At 40.7% G+C, this 17,191-nt stretch overlaps 1 protein-coding gene across 7 annotated transcripts in view; it reads right to left on the bottom strand.

Annotated features, from left to right (window-relative positions):
* The window catches only part of fmnl3 (formin-like 3), a 32,498-nt gene extending 15,456 nt beyond the window's left edge, over positions 1-17,042 (bottom strand). For all 7 annotated transcript variants that reach the window (XM_028582108.1, XM_028582105.1, XM_028582107.1 and 4 more), the window contains exons 1-4: positions 16,480-17,042; positions 2,839-2,922; positions 2,629-2,709; positions 1,947-2,023 (exon numbers count right to left, since the gene is read on the bottom strand). In XM_028582108.1, the coding sequence (XP_028437909.1) occupies positions 1,947-2,023; positions 2,629-2,709; positions 2,839-2,922; positions 16,480-16,593 (356 nt within the window). In that variant the 5' untranslated portion in view covers positions 16,594-17,042. The remainder of the gene's footprint in view (positions 1-1,946; positions 2,024-2,628; positions 2,710-2,838; positions 2,923-16,479) is intronic.
* Between the last annotated feature and the right edge of the window lie 149 nt (positions 17,043-17,191).

The raw sequence follows: 17,191 nt of genomic DNA on the forward strand, positions 1-17,191 counted from the left end.
GACGATTACACAGGTTTTAAGCAAACCCCCAGGTTAACCAAAATTACTAGGAACTTAAAATAAAGGCAAAAGTGTTACACAAACTGTCCATTCATCTATCAACTGGTTAAACTCATAGTTGTGTGTGCACACACTATTCCTGTGTAAATCAGGGGTTATTACAAACATTTAAGTTGCATTTACTTTCGGTTTTATCTTGAAAAAAGGAGGTTCTGTAATCTGGCTAAACTTTCAGTTGCCTGTATGACAGCTTTCTGCTCTATCTGAATACTTTTTTATTAATGTTATAGCAATGTCACCATGTTCCAATATCTGAGCAATGATATTGTGAGTACAATGCTTTCATAACTGATAGAAAGGATTATTGCAAAATTACAAAAATAAGTCCTGAGTTGTAATAAACCGGAATTATCCTTTTAGGCAGCTCTAAGGGGGGGGTCTCCCCTCCTCTGACTGAGGGAACTTGGCAGGAATGTTATGGAAAGTAAACCAGAGCAAGGCTTCAGCTTTCCTCCACATTTAACTCTTTTTTTGGAGAGAGAATCAACTCCAAACAAAGGAATTCCCTTTGCGATGAGAGAAAGAATGTGGAGATCATATGGCTGAAGGAGCTGGGCTCAGGTCGAACCCCTGACAGTCAACAGTATTTAGGCTGCCTCCCCTACAGACCCTTCGCCTCCTCCCCACTTCTTCAGGGAACTCCAGGGGGGGGGACAGGATTGGGGTAAAAGGTTCTTAAAATAGTCTTGGAGTGCTGGTTATGAGTCAACCAATGGCGAGTCAGGCAGGAAAGCAATCATGAGCCTCAAAGTAGCAGAGGGAGGGAGGGACAGAGGGAGAGAGGGGAAGGGAAGAGAGGTTAGGAGAAGAACTGAGGAAAGCAAACAAAGCAGTAGGAAGATTGTGAAGGGAAGGAGAGGAGGGGGTGGACAAGGAGGTGGGCTTGATCATCAGTTTCCTGTCTACCACCACTCTCCCTCCCCTTTCTCCCTCCTTGCTTCTGACCCCTCACTCCTTCCTCTCTCCCTTCCTCTACTTCTGTCCAACCGGTTGCTATTTCAGATTTCTTGGCAATTCCTGGAATAACACATCAGAAAGGGCCCAGGATTTAGACACACACTAAACCAGCAACTGTTACACTTAATCCCATCCACAGAATTCTTCTGAAAATAGCTTTCTTTTTTCTTTTCATTTTTTGCCCACTAGTCTTTCTGGAAAACGCATTGAAACAGACCTTTATTGATGAGGCCTAATAGAATATGAGTTATTCTTGTAACTCAATGGATCCTACGGAAAATCTAAGTCTTTTTACAGGCTGCTTTTGGTTTGGGAATTCAGTGGCAAGTTACTGCAGGACATTTTTTATATGAAAATATCTGTGTGACATCCGATTATACTGTAGAGTCAAGGGTCATGTCTGCAACACTGAAGATAAAGGCTAGAAAGGCTTGACATAACATCCACATACACAGTGGGTGTGTAGTGAACTGTGTACAGTATTGGATGTCGATGACAAAATATGACAAAACAATGGAAAATAATAGTTTGCTTTAAAATGTGAGAAATGTGTATACATGAAAGTATCCTTGTATGTTTTTGTGCTTTCACTGGGTTCAGCGTTGGTCAGCCAGGCTTCCTGTCCCTCTGGCACACACAACAAAGCTTCCTGATCAACACTATGGGGGAGTGGACGAGGCAGCACAATGGCTACCATCTGGGCATTATGAGGACCAGCTCTATGAAGTGGAGCTGCAGAGCTTGGCAAGTTAGAACAATGGGGGATATCTGGGCACTAGAAAGAGCTCTGGGTCCCTGCAGCAGCAACGGCACAGAAAGGACTATTCTTTACCAGGAAGAAACAATAATGTGGTTTTCTTCAGGTTTGTGCACCATTGAATAGACCTGTATATTTGACCAGACAAATGGGAGAGATAAGTTTTGATTACCCAATGTGGTTTGTCCTTAGTGAGATCTCCAGCTCCCTCAAGACTTTTGTAGATTCCTGCACCCGCCTGCGAAACTTCTGCAACACATAATAAACGCAGAGTTTTGCTGCAGAAATATCATTGTGCAAGTGCTACTTAATGAGCAGTGAGAGTTTACAGGTTCCTTTTTAAAAGGGAACTCCTCCGATTTAGCACAGCACTCCTGTAACATTGTCGGACTCATGATGGACAGTTTAATAAAAACATTATTAAAATCAATGCAGCAGAACCAGAGATATTGTCTTTTTTATTCGACACGTTCTTCTTGCTAGGTGCCTATATTACCCACAATGCAACTTGACCGCGGTCAGTTCATTTGGAGATATGGATATGTTATGCTAGTAGTGGCTAATTTAGCCTTGAGCCGCTACCCTCAAGCACAGATGAGGAGCAAGCTACAGAGGTCTGGTACGCTCACTTCTTTCTAAATTCACACCACCAGATTTTTATTTTTATTTGCAAACTTAGTCTTCAGAGACAACGGAGTTTATCAGACTTTATCAGCCACAGAAGGTTTTATAAAACATTTTTCACATATGCAGTAGTATTCCTCAACAGCTGTAAACAGACTTTGATGTGTAAAATCGGTAAAGTTCCCCTTTAAGTGGACACTATATTTGAAAGGTCATTGGTACTCTCCCACCTTTCGTGTGACTCCAGGGTCTAAGTATCCTCGTAGCTTCTGGATGTAGGTGTGAGGTGGATTCTTCACCTGAAATCTCTCCTGAAGATACACACAGAGTAAGCATTGTAATGTGCCGTTTGCTGAAGTCAGTGTGTTGGTGCAGAATGTAAAGTGATGACATTGTGAGTGCTGGTTTGGTCATTTATGAATAGAAGTTTATGACTGCACCTGGTCGCAGATCAGGTCCCACTTTTTCTCATTGTCATACTGTCTGAGGAGGCGTGCTTTGTCTGGAGGCAGGTTCATAGAACTCTGAAAATAGAAAATGTAAGCATTAGTTTCATTTATAACCACATGTTTCCTTTGTTCCTATTTATTTGACTATTTCAAGCAGATGTGACTGATGTAACTGGGGCTTTACAGGCCTCTGGCGCCAACAGCAGAGCACCGCCAAATACAGTATTTTGGGGACTTAGGACCATGACCTCACTTCCTGTGTTAACACTCAGCATCCTGCCGCAGGAGATGATACGCATGTCCTCTGCACTCTCGAGTCTCAGTATTGTGCAGAAAACTATTTGCTTTTAACCACAACATGCCACTACCAAAGTACGGGGCCTATTACCAGAACTGTCATCTAATCCAGCCTTAAAAACACTTGAACGCCACACGAGACGTCCTGAGGCAGCCAATTTACAGTGGCTCAAATTAAACCCTAAATGCTCTAATTTGTGTTTGGAGACCAACCCACTTCAGCGTTTTATGTCCTCGGACAACAGTAAAAAAATAACACAAGCTATACGACACAAGCTTTTGAATAATAACTTCCTTGACTGAGCCAAGAGCTTGTAAACCGAGGTTGACACGGAAATCTTAAAAATGGGGAAGCACAACAATCTGAGGGAGCTTGCCTGCCAGCCCCTGAAACTGATCACCTCAGTGTTTCTCTTTGAAGAGACTTGAGGGATTGTTTGCACTGGGAACCCTCATTTACACCCATTTCAACAGAACCCTGTAAGCCCAGCCACAAACGGCCTGTCAGCTTGACTTTTAACCTACAGCTAAAACTCAGCCTCCCATCTAAAACACAACACCCTGTTAACCCATCCCAGGCCAGACGTGATGCTCACACTGGCATTTTCCCACTGATAGATGGAAAATGACACATTTGCTGCTATGACAACCACTCAGTCACTGGTAAGGGTGGAACATCACATGTGAGTTTTTTTTTTTATTCCACATCGGGACCACATTACTCACTCTATCAGCACATCATGAATCATGTTGTCTAAAGAGGACAGAGGTAAAGAAACGGTGCTTCTGTATTTCTTGACAGCTGACTAATAATTTCATATTTCTGTAATCACACATTACCAAGTACACTAAAAAACACATGCAGCAACTTTAAACTGTAGATGGATGCCATAGAAAAGCATAAAGCATAAAAGCATAAAAAATGCATTGCCTGACAAAGCTATAACTGTATTGGAAAACAGTGCAGGGATGTTGCATATGGGGCCTTTGACATAACCTGCTTTATAAAACCCATGCAGAAGAGAAGAGAGAGGCAACGTGCATGCCAGATGTCCAGAATTACAGGAGGAATGTGTCCTGTTTATAGTAGTAGTTTATAGTAGTAAATTTTCTCTCTCATCTGACCCCCAAGCTGCTCTCTCCTCCTCCGTCTCTCCTGGGAGAAATTTCACCTACAACAAAGTCGTACTAGGAAGCAAAGAGTACTACCTCCAATCCGTATCTGTCTCTAATAAATTATGTCTCTGAGCATTTTTAACAAAGACTGGAAACTACTTTAATGAGTATTGGTCACTGATAAGGCATATTCATCATGAAATAATGACAGAGAAGGACCAATTGCACTAAGTGGATCCCTTTAACACACTCCAGATAATGTTCCAAAGGCTTGAATTTTGATGTAAACACATGAGTGGGAAATGAAAAAACAAGCTCAGTTATCTACTCCAGCATCTGTCCAGGCCCCAAAGCCTGGTTTGTTTTGTTGTCTTGGCCAGTCATGTATACTGAAGTAGAACTGTGGGGCAAAGCGGCAAAGAGCAAGGTCCCCTTTGTAGTAATGTAATTATGAAATACTCGAAAAGATCCAGACCAGACACACACACACACACACACACACACACACACACACACACACACACACACACACACACACACACACACACACACACACACACACACACACACACGTTTATCTATTTAGTAAAGACAAAATTAGCAAAATAAAATCAAAACCTGTCCATTGCTATTAGATTTGAAAAAAATTCAGTTACAAAAACATGAATTAGAAGTGAAGAACAGTGTAGAGTTTCAGTAAACGATCAGTAAACGTAAATGCAATAGGTTCGCTGCCATTATGAGCCATGAGGACACACACACAAGACTTTGATGTTTAATACAGTTGTCAGTGAGAGCCTCAGGTAATGTAAACAAATAGAGGTGGGACTGTGAGCAGATGTGTGGAGCTGCAAATGTTACGGGTATAAAGAAAATTGCTCCGATGATAGAGGGGGTAGAGAAGAGGTTTCTCCTGCGACAAGGCAAAAGGCAGAGTGGATGTTTCCTTTCTGACTAGATTTGGGTAATTTGAGCCAAGTAACCCAATTTAGCTAACGCCATTTCACTTTCTCCCACAGTGATACAATCTCGCACTTCCTGTGTTTATAAGAAGCTAAAAAGAAGTTGTTTTATGGGGAAGAGGGAGCAGTGGCACTTTGTAGTTTTGGAGTCATCGACCCATTTTAGGGGTGAAATACTACAGAAATGCCTAAAATGTTTGGGGTTTGTTATGTTGCCATGTTGCCCACATACTCTCTCCTCAAGCAAGGCCTTTCTTGTTTGACCTGAGACTGTCTTGAAAAAGGATTCAATGTGGCGCTTTGTTTTGATTTGGTGCTGTGCCATTCCCATCCTTTGACATTTGAGCTATTTTTTTCCTTATAGAAAATTGCTAACAATGGCTGGTGGGCAGGGTCAGCGTATGCCCCCTGGTGCTGTGTAGAGCAAAAACACAACACCAGTACACTGCACAACCAGATGAACTGGTTCCATTATCACCTCTATCTCACCAATCATTAGGCCCCCATTGTCAGCCAAAACAGTAGGCCGCATTTCCAAACAGAGAATAAAAAACTCCAGTGTATTAAACTTGTTAACAGACCAAACACTATTAATCTCTTTTGCTTGTTATGTAGAGATCTCTTGCACACAAATCTTACATAAAAGAAGTAAATGTCTCACAAAAGATATAATGGAGGAAATGAATAACAATGCATAGTTTGTTGATTAATCAACATTAATTTGGATTCAGTGGTATAAATAATACCATATAACCAATAACATTTGCCTCTTAAATGTGAAATTGAATACATTTGGGTTTTGGACAAAACAAAAAATCTGAAGACGTTACACTGGGCTCTGAGAAACTAAGATGGTCACTTTTAAACACTTAAATAGTAAGTAATACATATTATTGGGAGAATTGATAGTGAAAACAGTGTTTATCTGTAGCCCTAGGATAATAACTTAAAAAAGAAAAAAAACATTATGCACAAACAAAGGGAAATACACAAAATGTTTAAAGGTTAAAGGTGTTGTGAAGGAGAATTAAGCACAGGAGTAACACCGGCCAACAGAGAGGGCATAAAATCTGAAACAGAGAGACATTTGAGCCGTTGACAAAGGAAGATGGAGGTTTTAAAGCCTCAACAGTTAAAGTAGTTGAGGGGGTCAGGTTGCAGGTTAAGGAGGCATGGAGAGTCCAGGAGAGCCTTCAGGGACTCAGCAGAGCGCTCAAGTCACGCACAGTCCCCCACAACTGACGGGGGGCGATGCTGCTGAGCCCATGGTCACTTCAGACATCAGAGTCAACAGGGCAACTCCATGTGCCCTAAACTGGACAGCTTTCTAATCCGAGCTGATTTACAATCAGCCTTGAGTTGAGTTTATGACTAGAAACTCCAGAGAGACAAATGGAAAAGAGTGGCAGGATGTTTCCCCCCTGACCTTTTTCACAGCTTCACACTTTCAGTCAGGATAAGATATAACACAGCTATACACAGCACCAAACTAAATTACTCTTCATTCTAGAGCCCTGCCTGCTCAGCCAGTTTGTTTTTGTAGAGGACACTAAATTGAAAAGTTGCTCCCTAGGTTGCTACCAGGCATGCAACAGAAGTTTATCTTGCATGATTAATTTGGTTGCAAATATAACTGTCTTCTCTGTACTATGATGATTAAAGGATGGAGATTTTCCATGAAATACCCTGAAGTATCCGGGTGTACAGATTATCAAAGCCTGGAAGAGAAGGCAAAATGGACTAATATACCACTATTTACTCAGTGTTATATAGTAATTTTTGTTATCAGTGAAGGTCTGACAATGATGATGATTGTAAAAAGGATTTTAATTGATTTTCTTTCTTTTTTGTAGCATTGTTTGAAAATGTATGTGCAGTGTTCTGGATCTATCTTATATGAATTTGTGGTGGCTTGTAAGCCCATGCAAGCTGGGCATAGTTGTATGCAGGTATTGCGCTTTGCCTTATAAAATCTAATTTTCAGACTGAAAGACCCTATAAGTGGCCAAAGCAGATGCATTCAATATGATTCTCTTTTTTGTGCTCTATCAGGATATGCAGAGTCTGTGTTTTTTTATCTACTTGATAGGTTTACACAGGACAGACTTAGTTGTCATCAGGTCAGAGGGAAAGGAGTGGGCGGCTCATGAGCTCCCAATGCTGGATAGAGCCTGTGGCAGTTCAGGCATCGAGGCCCAGACAGCCCCCTTTACCCCCAACAAGTCTGAGTGTCTGCTCATCGGGGTGGGGTCCAGGAAGAAGGGAGCTAAAGCACAGCTAAACTGTCAACATAATCAAGGGTCACAGCCGCACAACACAATGCACTGAGCTTATAGCACACAGGGTCATTTATTTGTTTATGTATGGCACATTTCATACACAATGACATTTCAAGCTGCTTCACAAAAGGTAAAGTAAAGGTTGAAAACCTGATTATTGAAGGAATAGTCCAACATTTTGGGAAATAGGCTTATTTGCTTTCTTGCCAAGAGTTAAAATTGGAAGATCGATTGGGGGTATCCATTTTCTCATCTACTCTCAGCAAGAAAAGGTATTTCCCAAAATGTCAAACTATTCCTAAATAATGATACCGGTGTCAACAGAAACTTTAATTATGGTGGTCCTAACCTATCAATTGATTTGTAGACATGTAACCTAATTTTAAAATCAATAATCTGACCTTTTAGTTGCCAGTTCAGAGACATAACAGTTAATGTAATCTTTTTTTGTTTTTGTTACAGCTGAAGCCTGAAAAGAAACAGTTACTAACCTGGAAACAAAAGCATGGATCAGCTTTTTCAGATCCTGTTTGGACATTAATCCCGCGGCTCTTGCTATACTTTTCAGAGAATAAAAGACTGACATTGTAAGTTATTTCATTTGGCTGCTACAATTTCCAGGATAAACACTTGGATATCTAGCCTGTATTTTACTTTTCAAGAACAACAAAGTGGTAAACATACTCTGCGGCCTCATAAATAATATCAGAGTCCAAATTAAAGCATATTGTTTCAAAGCACCTCAGCTATGTATGAAAAAGCAACACATTTCTGAATGTATTTCAATGATCTGGTAACAAAGGAAAATAAAGCCAAAGAGGGGTTAGATAAGACCAGTAGCTCTTAAATGAAGAGGTTGGAAAAAGCCAGGCCACTGATCCCTGTAAGGAAGGAGAGCCAACAAGGAGGCAAAGAAAACAGAATGAATATGGGACCTGGCATGACTGTGTTTTCTTTAAGCATATTTCAGGCCTCCACAATGAGAAAAGAAAGTGATGCACCAGTTATTATGCCGGAGGTGACTGGACATATTTAAACCTAAATGTGTCCCTCAGAGAGAAAAAAAAAGCTAATTTGGGAAATGAATAACTCTACACCCTCACAAACACTAAGAAGGACAGGAATGGTACAGAACCAACTCCTGGGTGTCTGTCATACATGTACATGTCACATACACTGATGACTACATGAGGTGGGGCCAAACAAGCCAAATGACTTCATTAAATGACATAATTTATGGTAAACGTAGGTGTGAATCACATTATCAAACCAGCTTTTCATTAATGAATGTTGCTGTCAGTGCTCTTGTTTGGATTTCTCCTTTCCTTGCTGTTGAATCACAATGAGAGCTGACAGGATGACCGGTTGTCGTCACTGGGCTGCAGGGACTTCCTTAATTCTTCAGGAAATCAAAAAAACTGAGTAATGTCAGGTTTGTACCTTTTCTGTTACTTGTAATACGAGCGTGTGTGTGTGTGTGTGTGTGTGTGTGTGTGTGTGTGTGTGTGTGTGTGTGTGTGTTTTTGTGTGTGTGTGTGTGTTTTTGCACATCCACTCCAACAATGTGTTTATGTGTGTATGAATGAATTGTAGGTGTATTCCAGCTCCCAGGTAATCCTCGCTGAACTGAAAGCAAGAGAGCAGAGTGTGAGAAAACACTGCCCACCCTTTCTCCAAGCAGACATCCGATCACCCTATCGCTCTTTTGCTAGGTAACCCAAACCAAGCAATCACAACAAAGCATGAGTTCCTGCACAAAGACGCTGGAAGACCGGGAGGCCAACAATGCAGACGCTACCAGCGCTTCCAAAGACAGTAGACTGAAGGTGGGAGGGACAGAGAGCAGAGAGGACAAGATGTTTTTCTAACAGGCGAAGAAGTAAAGTTTTCATGGACCGCAGTACTCCTCCCTGTCCAATCCTTCTGATGCTGTTCCTTGTTTACAAAGCAAATATACACGTGTTTAATAAGATATTAGCATAACAGGTAAGGCACACCTTGTTTATGTACATTCAAAACCACATTTCTGACATGTGAAACCTAAGTAAAAAAATTATATAAAACATAATTAACATAAATTGCTTAATAATACACAATTTAAACTCTTCTTAGTTGCTGTAGTTTTATACTAAGCTATAGATTAGGGCTAAAAATAGATTTTTTATTATTATCTATATATCTGTTGATAATTGTTCCCAATTAATAATTAAACAGGGAAAACTTTAACTTATGTCAGAAAATACAATTTTAAATCACTACTCCCAAAGTTCAAGGTGACATCTACAAATTGCTAGTTTTGTTAGTCTAATAGTCTAAAACTCAAAGATATTATATTTACAATGAAATAAAAACAGAGAAAATTAGCTAATCCCTAAATTTGAGTGGCTGAAACTAGTTAATTTAAGGCCTTTTTTTGCCTGGTAAATGACTTGGAGTAATAATAAATGATGATGATAAATTCAATTTCATTCATCAATGATCAGAATTGTTGATGTATTTTCTGTGAATCGCATATCTGACTACTTGACTTTGTTTCAGCAGTAGAGCACAAACGGTCAAGCTGCTAATGGATGAAACTTTCCCTAAGTGGCGTCGTAGCTCAAATCATGGAGTGTTAAATCCCCATTAAATCATGAGTATAAAGGCAACACAGTTTACAGCTGTGGCGTGAGGTTTTCAGACCTTGTTCTCTGCCCTCCTGCTTGTCCACAACCTTCCCTTCTCCTGCCTGAACGGACTCTGAAGCATCCTCTCTTCTCCCATGAATTCACGTCTTCTAATATCTGACCTCTCTGAGTCACTCTGTTGACAGAAATAACTTTCCCTCCAGTCCCTTCTTTACAACTCAAGACCAAATGGACATTCCACGGCCAGTCAAAGCAACAGGAAGTTGGTTTTCGGTTGATAAATCAAGAACTACCTCCCAGACCCATTTGCTAATCCATTTATTTACCCGGTGACATCAAGCGAGGGACCGTTATTATCACAGGGTAAGTCAAACACACGGCCACAGCCTGAGATAAAGACAAAAATGTCCTGAGCACAAGGTCCTTCTGAAGCGAGATGTTCCTCAAGCTTCAAACTTGAGCAAAATTGAAATGCACACTTGTTTACATGAGCTTATCTAGGACGTTTTTATGTTCCAAAACAACAGTGAGATAAAGTGATTCCAGCAATCCCACCTGACAATTATATTGTCCTATTTATTTGTTTTATTTGAAAATACTGTATCGAGGAAATGTGAACACAAACAAGGATAAGTGAGGTTAGGACTGAGTTATAAATAAATACTACAATCGGTCATGAATTGGAGGTACTCGTTCCTTCCTGTGTGGTGAGCATCCTGTTTGTGCTCCTCCGTACGTCCGAGCAGGGCCCAGGGAAGGCCCAGCCAACAGATGATTATACACAGAGAATGTTAGGAATGCAGGTACATGAACGCCTCAATAACTCATACAATGTTTGACACACTGCCCAGTTAAAAAAGATGAAGGTGGGCCAAAGAGAAAGGGCAGCAAATCTGAGCCTAAGCTGTGTGGAAATAAAAGTTTTGAATCAAATAGGATGTATCTGTGGAGGTTTGTATTGGAGTCAGAGGAAAAGGTGATAATAAAATAAATAAAAAAGTAGAAGTAGAAGAAGAAGTCTTGAGAAATGAGAAGATAAAGAAAGGCTACTATATGTCATTTAAGGGAAATAATTACATCATGTCACTAGTGTGTAGGAGAGGTAGCTGCTATAATCCATTGGCTCTTTAAATGCTTACAGCAGTTCTTCTGAGCGTCCGTGTAAAAAGAGTGTAGCGGCACAAAGTGCAACAGGGGATGAGGCCCCCTTTCTAAAACAACACTGACTGACAGAGTCCCCATTGTATTGAGGAGGAAACCACTTCTTCAAACTGCAGCCTTGGTCCAGCTGCATTAGGGCAGCATGCAAACCCCCACTGACACGCACAAATGCATGCTACAAAAAAACTTACATATGCATAGAAATGGAAAACACATGCAATTCCTCTGCACAGATGAATTAAACCAGGTCTACATACATTTCTGTGATGTGAAAAAATTACTTATGTCTTGCTAGTTGCCATTTCTGAGGCTAGAGAGTCAAAAAAGAACAAATATGTCCCTAAAATGTATCTGGAAAAGTAAACAACAAATACCTTTTGCACTTTATCTCTATTGGTCTGTGTGGCTTTAAAAGTAATAGCATTTTTGGGAAATACACGTTCCACTCTCATGTTTGTATGCTAAATATGAAGCTATAGCCAGCAGCTGGTTAGCTTAGCTTAAATACTTGAAACAGCCTGGCTCCAACCACAACATGCTTTTTTACACTGGTTTTTGTGTTTTAAATAAACAAAATGAAACATGTTAACTAGTGAGCTTTAGAGGTGCTGGTAGGATTTTACTTCGTACAGAGCCTGGCAAGCTGTTTTCCTCGTTTCCAGTGTTTATTCTAAGCTAAGCTAATTGGCTGCTTGCTGTAGCTTCATATTTACCATAAAAACGTGAGTGGCATCGATCTTCTCATCTAACTTCTCTGCAAGAAAGCAAATAAGTGTATTTTCCAAAATCTCGATATATGTGGACATGTTATATCAGCCCAGCCATGGTCTTCAACTTGACCTTTACTTTCCAACATAACAGCAATGAGAAGGGTGGAGAAGCACTAAAACTCCCCATAAAGCCAAGTCCAGATTGGGGAAGTGTAGCCCGAGGGTGGAGAGAGCCAGGTGGACAGCCTTGTGCTGAACCCCCCTGCCTGCCCTGCTGCTCTAAATTTGTGTACTCAACTCCCATAATCCACCTCTTCCTGGGAAAATAGTGGTGGGTGGCTGAGCCAGATGTACACACTCTTTCAACGTAAGTGACGTAACAAACACATTTTCTGTTTTTAGAAAAGATGATGCATGTGAGAAATGGAGTGGTAAACATACTATGCACATAAATAAACTGCAACCGCCAATAAACATATCAAAATGATTTAGGTTTTATGTCCAATAAACACAGTGCACAGCTTTACTCCATTAGTTCCACTTGAGTGGCATCTATAAGACACTGCAGCTTTCTTTATACTTTAGCCATCAAAAAACAGTGATGTCAGACAGGGCGCTGGAGTCACATTGTCACCATGTCTTATTTCACTACCATTGACTTTTCATCTGTAGTTTTCCCAGCATTGCTACTTAATGGTGAGACACTCAAATCTCAAAAGAAAGCTGCAACGGCACATTTACGCATGATGCAACTCAGTGTCATAGCATGAAAGACGTTGAGAGTTGAGCAGTCAGACAAATCAAACAATCAAGTGGTAAAAATAATCCCAAGCTGCTCCAGTAACAGCTCTTAAATATGTGTGCACTGTTAAAAAATGTTGGTAAAGTCATTACAACCAAGAACAGTGGCAGACTGCCAGTTCAAAGGGAATTTTCCCTTTCTGAAGTTGTCCTGTGGCCTCAGCCTAGACTAGACCGCAGGAATCCAGTAGTGGATTGGTGCTCGGGGACTTTGAAAGAGGATCCCAGGCCAGGCGTGCACCTTTGAAAATGCCACTCACTCATCTCACATCATTTTCATAAGGACAGAGTCATATGAAAAAGGTTATTTTGCAGACAGACCCACAGTGAGAGTGAATTCAGGGAATGGGAAAATGGGAAACAGTGAGTGGGTGAGTGAATGAAAGGGTTTCACTTACATTTGGAATCGCACAAAGCCAATGATAAGTAAGAGTTAGCAAGGACAAAGAGAGGCAAAATTATCAAGAGAATGCTACCAATGACTAAGATAATTTTATAGATATGTTTTTTATGTTGTGCATCTGTGAGGTCTAGGTAGATCTGTATCACTAGCTGAACTAATGGCATGTTATGCACCAGTAGCAGCCTGCAGGAACACAGTTCTTATTGTAAAGCGAACCAACCACAACGACCATTGGCTACAATGCAATTTCCCCTGTAAAACGAAGAAAGGAATATGCCAGGCAGCTGTTTCCAGCCACAAAAGACAGAACTGAGGCAGTTTCTGAGGATTCTGGACAAAAGAGACTAGAAGGAGACGATGCCTTTAGCACATGCTGCCGGTTAGAATGGACCTAGCATTTTATTTGCAGACCGCATGAAGTAGTCAAAGCTAACTCAGCCAGGGGTTCTCGCCCCTCCTCTGCTCCCCTCCAATGTCTACAGTAGAGCAGTCCTGTTAAAGTCATTAGCCCTGGGATATTACTACACTGGCGAAGGCTGCTGCACCCATGACATCATTATGGGCTGCTGTCAGTCCAGTGGGACGTCTGTGAGCTGTGTCTGAGAGGAGAGGGCAGTCCCGCCACGCAGATGCAGACACATGCATTCACACCAGAATGCCATCATGCAGCAGGAAACACTGTGGTCCAGAGGAGGGGAAATTAACCATTTCAAAATATCCATTCATGGACAGTGTGTTATTTTTTAGGCTGCGACAAAGCCAATTATGTCACTGCTAACAAATAATGAAGACATTTTTGGCATATATGATACTGTATAGCCACAGCCAGACAACAGATGGCCTTGTCTTCCTGAAGACAAAAGCTTTTGATGTACCTTTATCTCGCAACAAGGGGCCAGCAGTGCAGAGACATGACCATTGTCTGATAAGAACACTAAAATAAACAAGCATGTTGTCCTTTCCCACAAAGTAAAGGAAATCTGGAGCTACTATGGGTTAAGGTGGGGTAGGGCTAGAGAGCTTGAAAAATGTTCCCAGTCAAAAACACAACTGAAATGTTGAGTCTACTGCCTCTTGCATAGAAATCATCTGCTCTGCACGGCTGAACATAATAACAGGGATTGACTTGGTGTTGCAGGGCAGTCAAACAACTGCAGACTGTTCCAGTCTCTAGGCAAGATGTATGTTGAGATTTTTCCTTTATGGGAAATGTGACGCCTACAAATCACATGGAAAAACACTGTCTAAAATGTCCTAAGCATATGCATAAAAGAGATACGACTTGAGCTGTCATAATAGCTTTTATAGTGTGATACAACGTATAGTTGTCACAAGAGCTGAGGTTTAGCACACCAGTCAACAAGCAGGCCTTGAATGGTTTCTTGCTGTGCTAGTGTCTTCATATGAGGGCTTTACTCGATAGCTGCTGAGAACTCTGGCAAGCTTTATTCCAGAAACTTGGATGATCTACAAAGTGTTCAAAATGAGACTATCTGAGTAATGCTGTGAAGATCATTCCTAGCTCTTTGCTGCTTGATGCTGTAATTAAGGTCTTAAACAGCTGAAAATCAAGGCCGGGTGTGGTTATGTGAAATAAGCACTTGTGAGAAACCTTCATGCCACTGTTTAACAAAACAAAACAAAAACAGGTAGTAGCCTATAGTCTTTATGTTTGAATTTTATTTTTTTTGAATTGTGTAAATATGTATTTTATCCTCTCTGGCTCTGTGGGGCTTGATTACTCACACTGTAGCAGAGCAACAAGTTGCAGTGATGTTATTAAGCCTTCTTTTTTCTGTTTGGATATGCTTGGAGCACAGCAGGGGTGGAAAGAACATTTGAATATATGCAACTCAAATACTTCTGTGATTAAAACTGCATGACTAAAATGTTACACAACTAAATGTAACAAAAGGTAGGTGTTTTGAAGGATATTCTACCAGTGAAAAGGCCAATCCTGATTTAACTATTTCAATATCAACCAGTTCTTTAGTTCAGGCCAGTTCTCTTCAAAGTGGCAATGACAGTTTCTTTCTCAGATATTGCTAAGATGAAAATGTGATTTCTGTCCAAACTACTCTGCACAGGTTTTTGGACGGCTTAAAAAAACAAAAACAGGCTAGCCTTTTCCACCTGTTTTAAAGAACTAAACAAAATGATACCTTTAATTATCCTTATTGATTAATATATATTAATATTTTTTCAATACATAAGTTGGTCTATAAAATGTCAAATGGAATGGAAACATGTCCATCATACTTCATACATTTCTAGGTGACAGTTCCAAACCCCAAAATATATATATATATATATATATATATATATATATATATATATATATTTACAGAGAATGTTTTGTATGTGCATGAAATGATTCATCACTGACCAAAGTAGTAGCTGGTTCATTTTGTGTCGATTGACTAATTGATTAATAGGTTAATAGAGTTATAGATTAGATATTTTCCACCACTTCTTCTGCCTGACACTGACGTTATTATAAGTCCACATGATTGTTCCTGAAAAAATAAAAAGAAACTTGGAAATTCCCCAACAGAAGAAATGTCCCCTTGACGTAGGATGACAGAGTCACTTGACTATGTTGATAGTCGGTAAAAGTGGGTGTTGACTGTGTGCTCATTATTACAAAGCGCTTAAGACAGCTCAACTCCAGCCTGATGTGGAGCGTGGAGGGAGGGGAGGAGAGAGACTCATCGGGTGTGGGAGTTTTGGGGGAATTCAGAAAATGCTGTTTTCAGCCTGCAGCGAGAAAACATTTAAACAAACCCAGACGGAGAATGCCGAGATGTGCTCTGTCAAGGATATAGCCTACAGTAGGCTAAAATGACCCCCTACCCCCTACCAACTCTCACCATGCTGAGCTCAGTTTGCCACTTCAGCCAAACGCTGAGTTGTCTGACTTTAGGGGAGACAAAAGAACCGCAGGAGAGGGGGGGACAGCAGGCAGAGAATAAGGGGCGGGACAGCAGCACAGGTCGGTTCATTTAAAATATCACCAGATCATAATGGACGACAAAGTAAAAATGTAAATAGGTACACATACACTTTTTCTGTAAAAACAACTAAAGAGCAAAAAAATCAACTATTTTGTTACAGAAACAACACCATCCATTATTGGGGATCTTTAAGTTGGCACTATTTAGAATTTGAATTCTGTAGTTTACCTAGGCTACATGATTGCAGGCAGACAGAGTTACAATTAAAAATGATCTCTGACATTTGGACCACGTATGACATACTGAGATGTTCACAACTTACCAAAACAATGGCAAATTTCTCCTCCAGCTCGGTGGGGTCAGGCATGGGAACCTTCAGTGGCATGATGTGATGCTTCATCTCCGACTGGCCATCCACACTTTCTATATTACCCATTTTCCTCCAGATGTGAGTATGCTCTGCTCAACTTGATTCCTTCAGCTTTCTTCCAGTGATGATACTCCAAGTAAAACAAAAATATCCCAAATATTCCAACAATTTCATTAACGGATTAATCCAAATAATCCACTTCCCCAAGCCGAGATAAATCGCTGACCGTGCAGTAGTCTCGTATCACTGTCCCAAAATGCCATTTGCACTTAATCACGCGTTTAAGGTTTACAGTGTGTCCCACTGTAGTTTCCCTTCAATAACTTACTTTCAAAAGTAACAATCAAAGTACAGCTGCTTTCTCTTCCATAAAGTAGTTTCTAATTTGCCTGGCCAATCCATTACTTTAAACAGATTTCCCCTCGCGATAGATAACTTTCAAATGCCGACCAACAGTTACTTTGATTTGCTGCTCAACTTGGCTACGACGTGTTTCCATTCATTATTGTTGTGCGATCCTGATTAAAGTCTTTTCTGTTGCCTCCACTCAGAGGGCAGGTTTTCTACTCTAGCCCCGCCCCTAGCTGGGGGAGGCGGCGCTCCAGTTGGTTAGAAGACCTGTCAATCGCCTCATCTCTGTTTCGCCACCCCTCACATCTGCAGG

Source organism: Perca flavescens, chromosome 7, assembly GCF_004354835.1.
Source record: "Perca flavescens isolate YP-PL-M2 chromosome 7, PFLA_1.0, whole genome shotgun sequence".
Taxonomy (NCBI): Eukaryota; Metazoa; Chordata; class Actinopteri; order Perciformes; family Percidae; genus Perca; species Perca flavescens.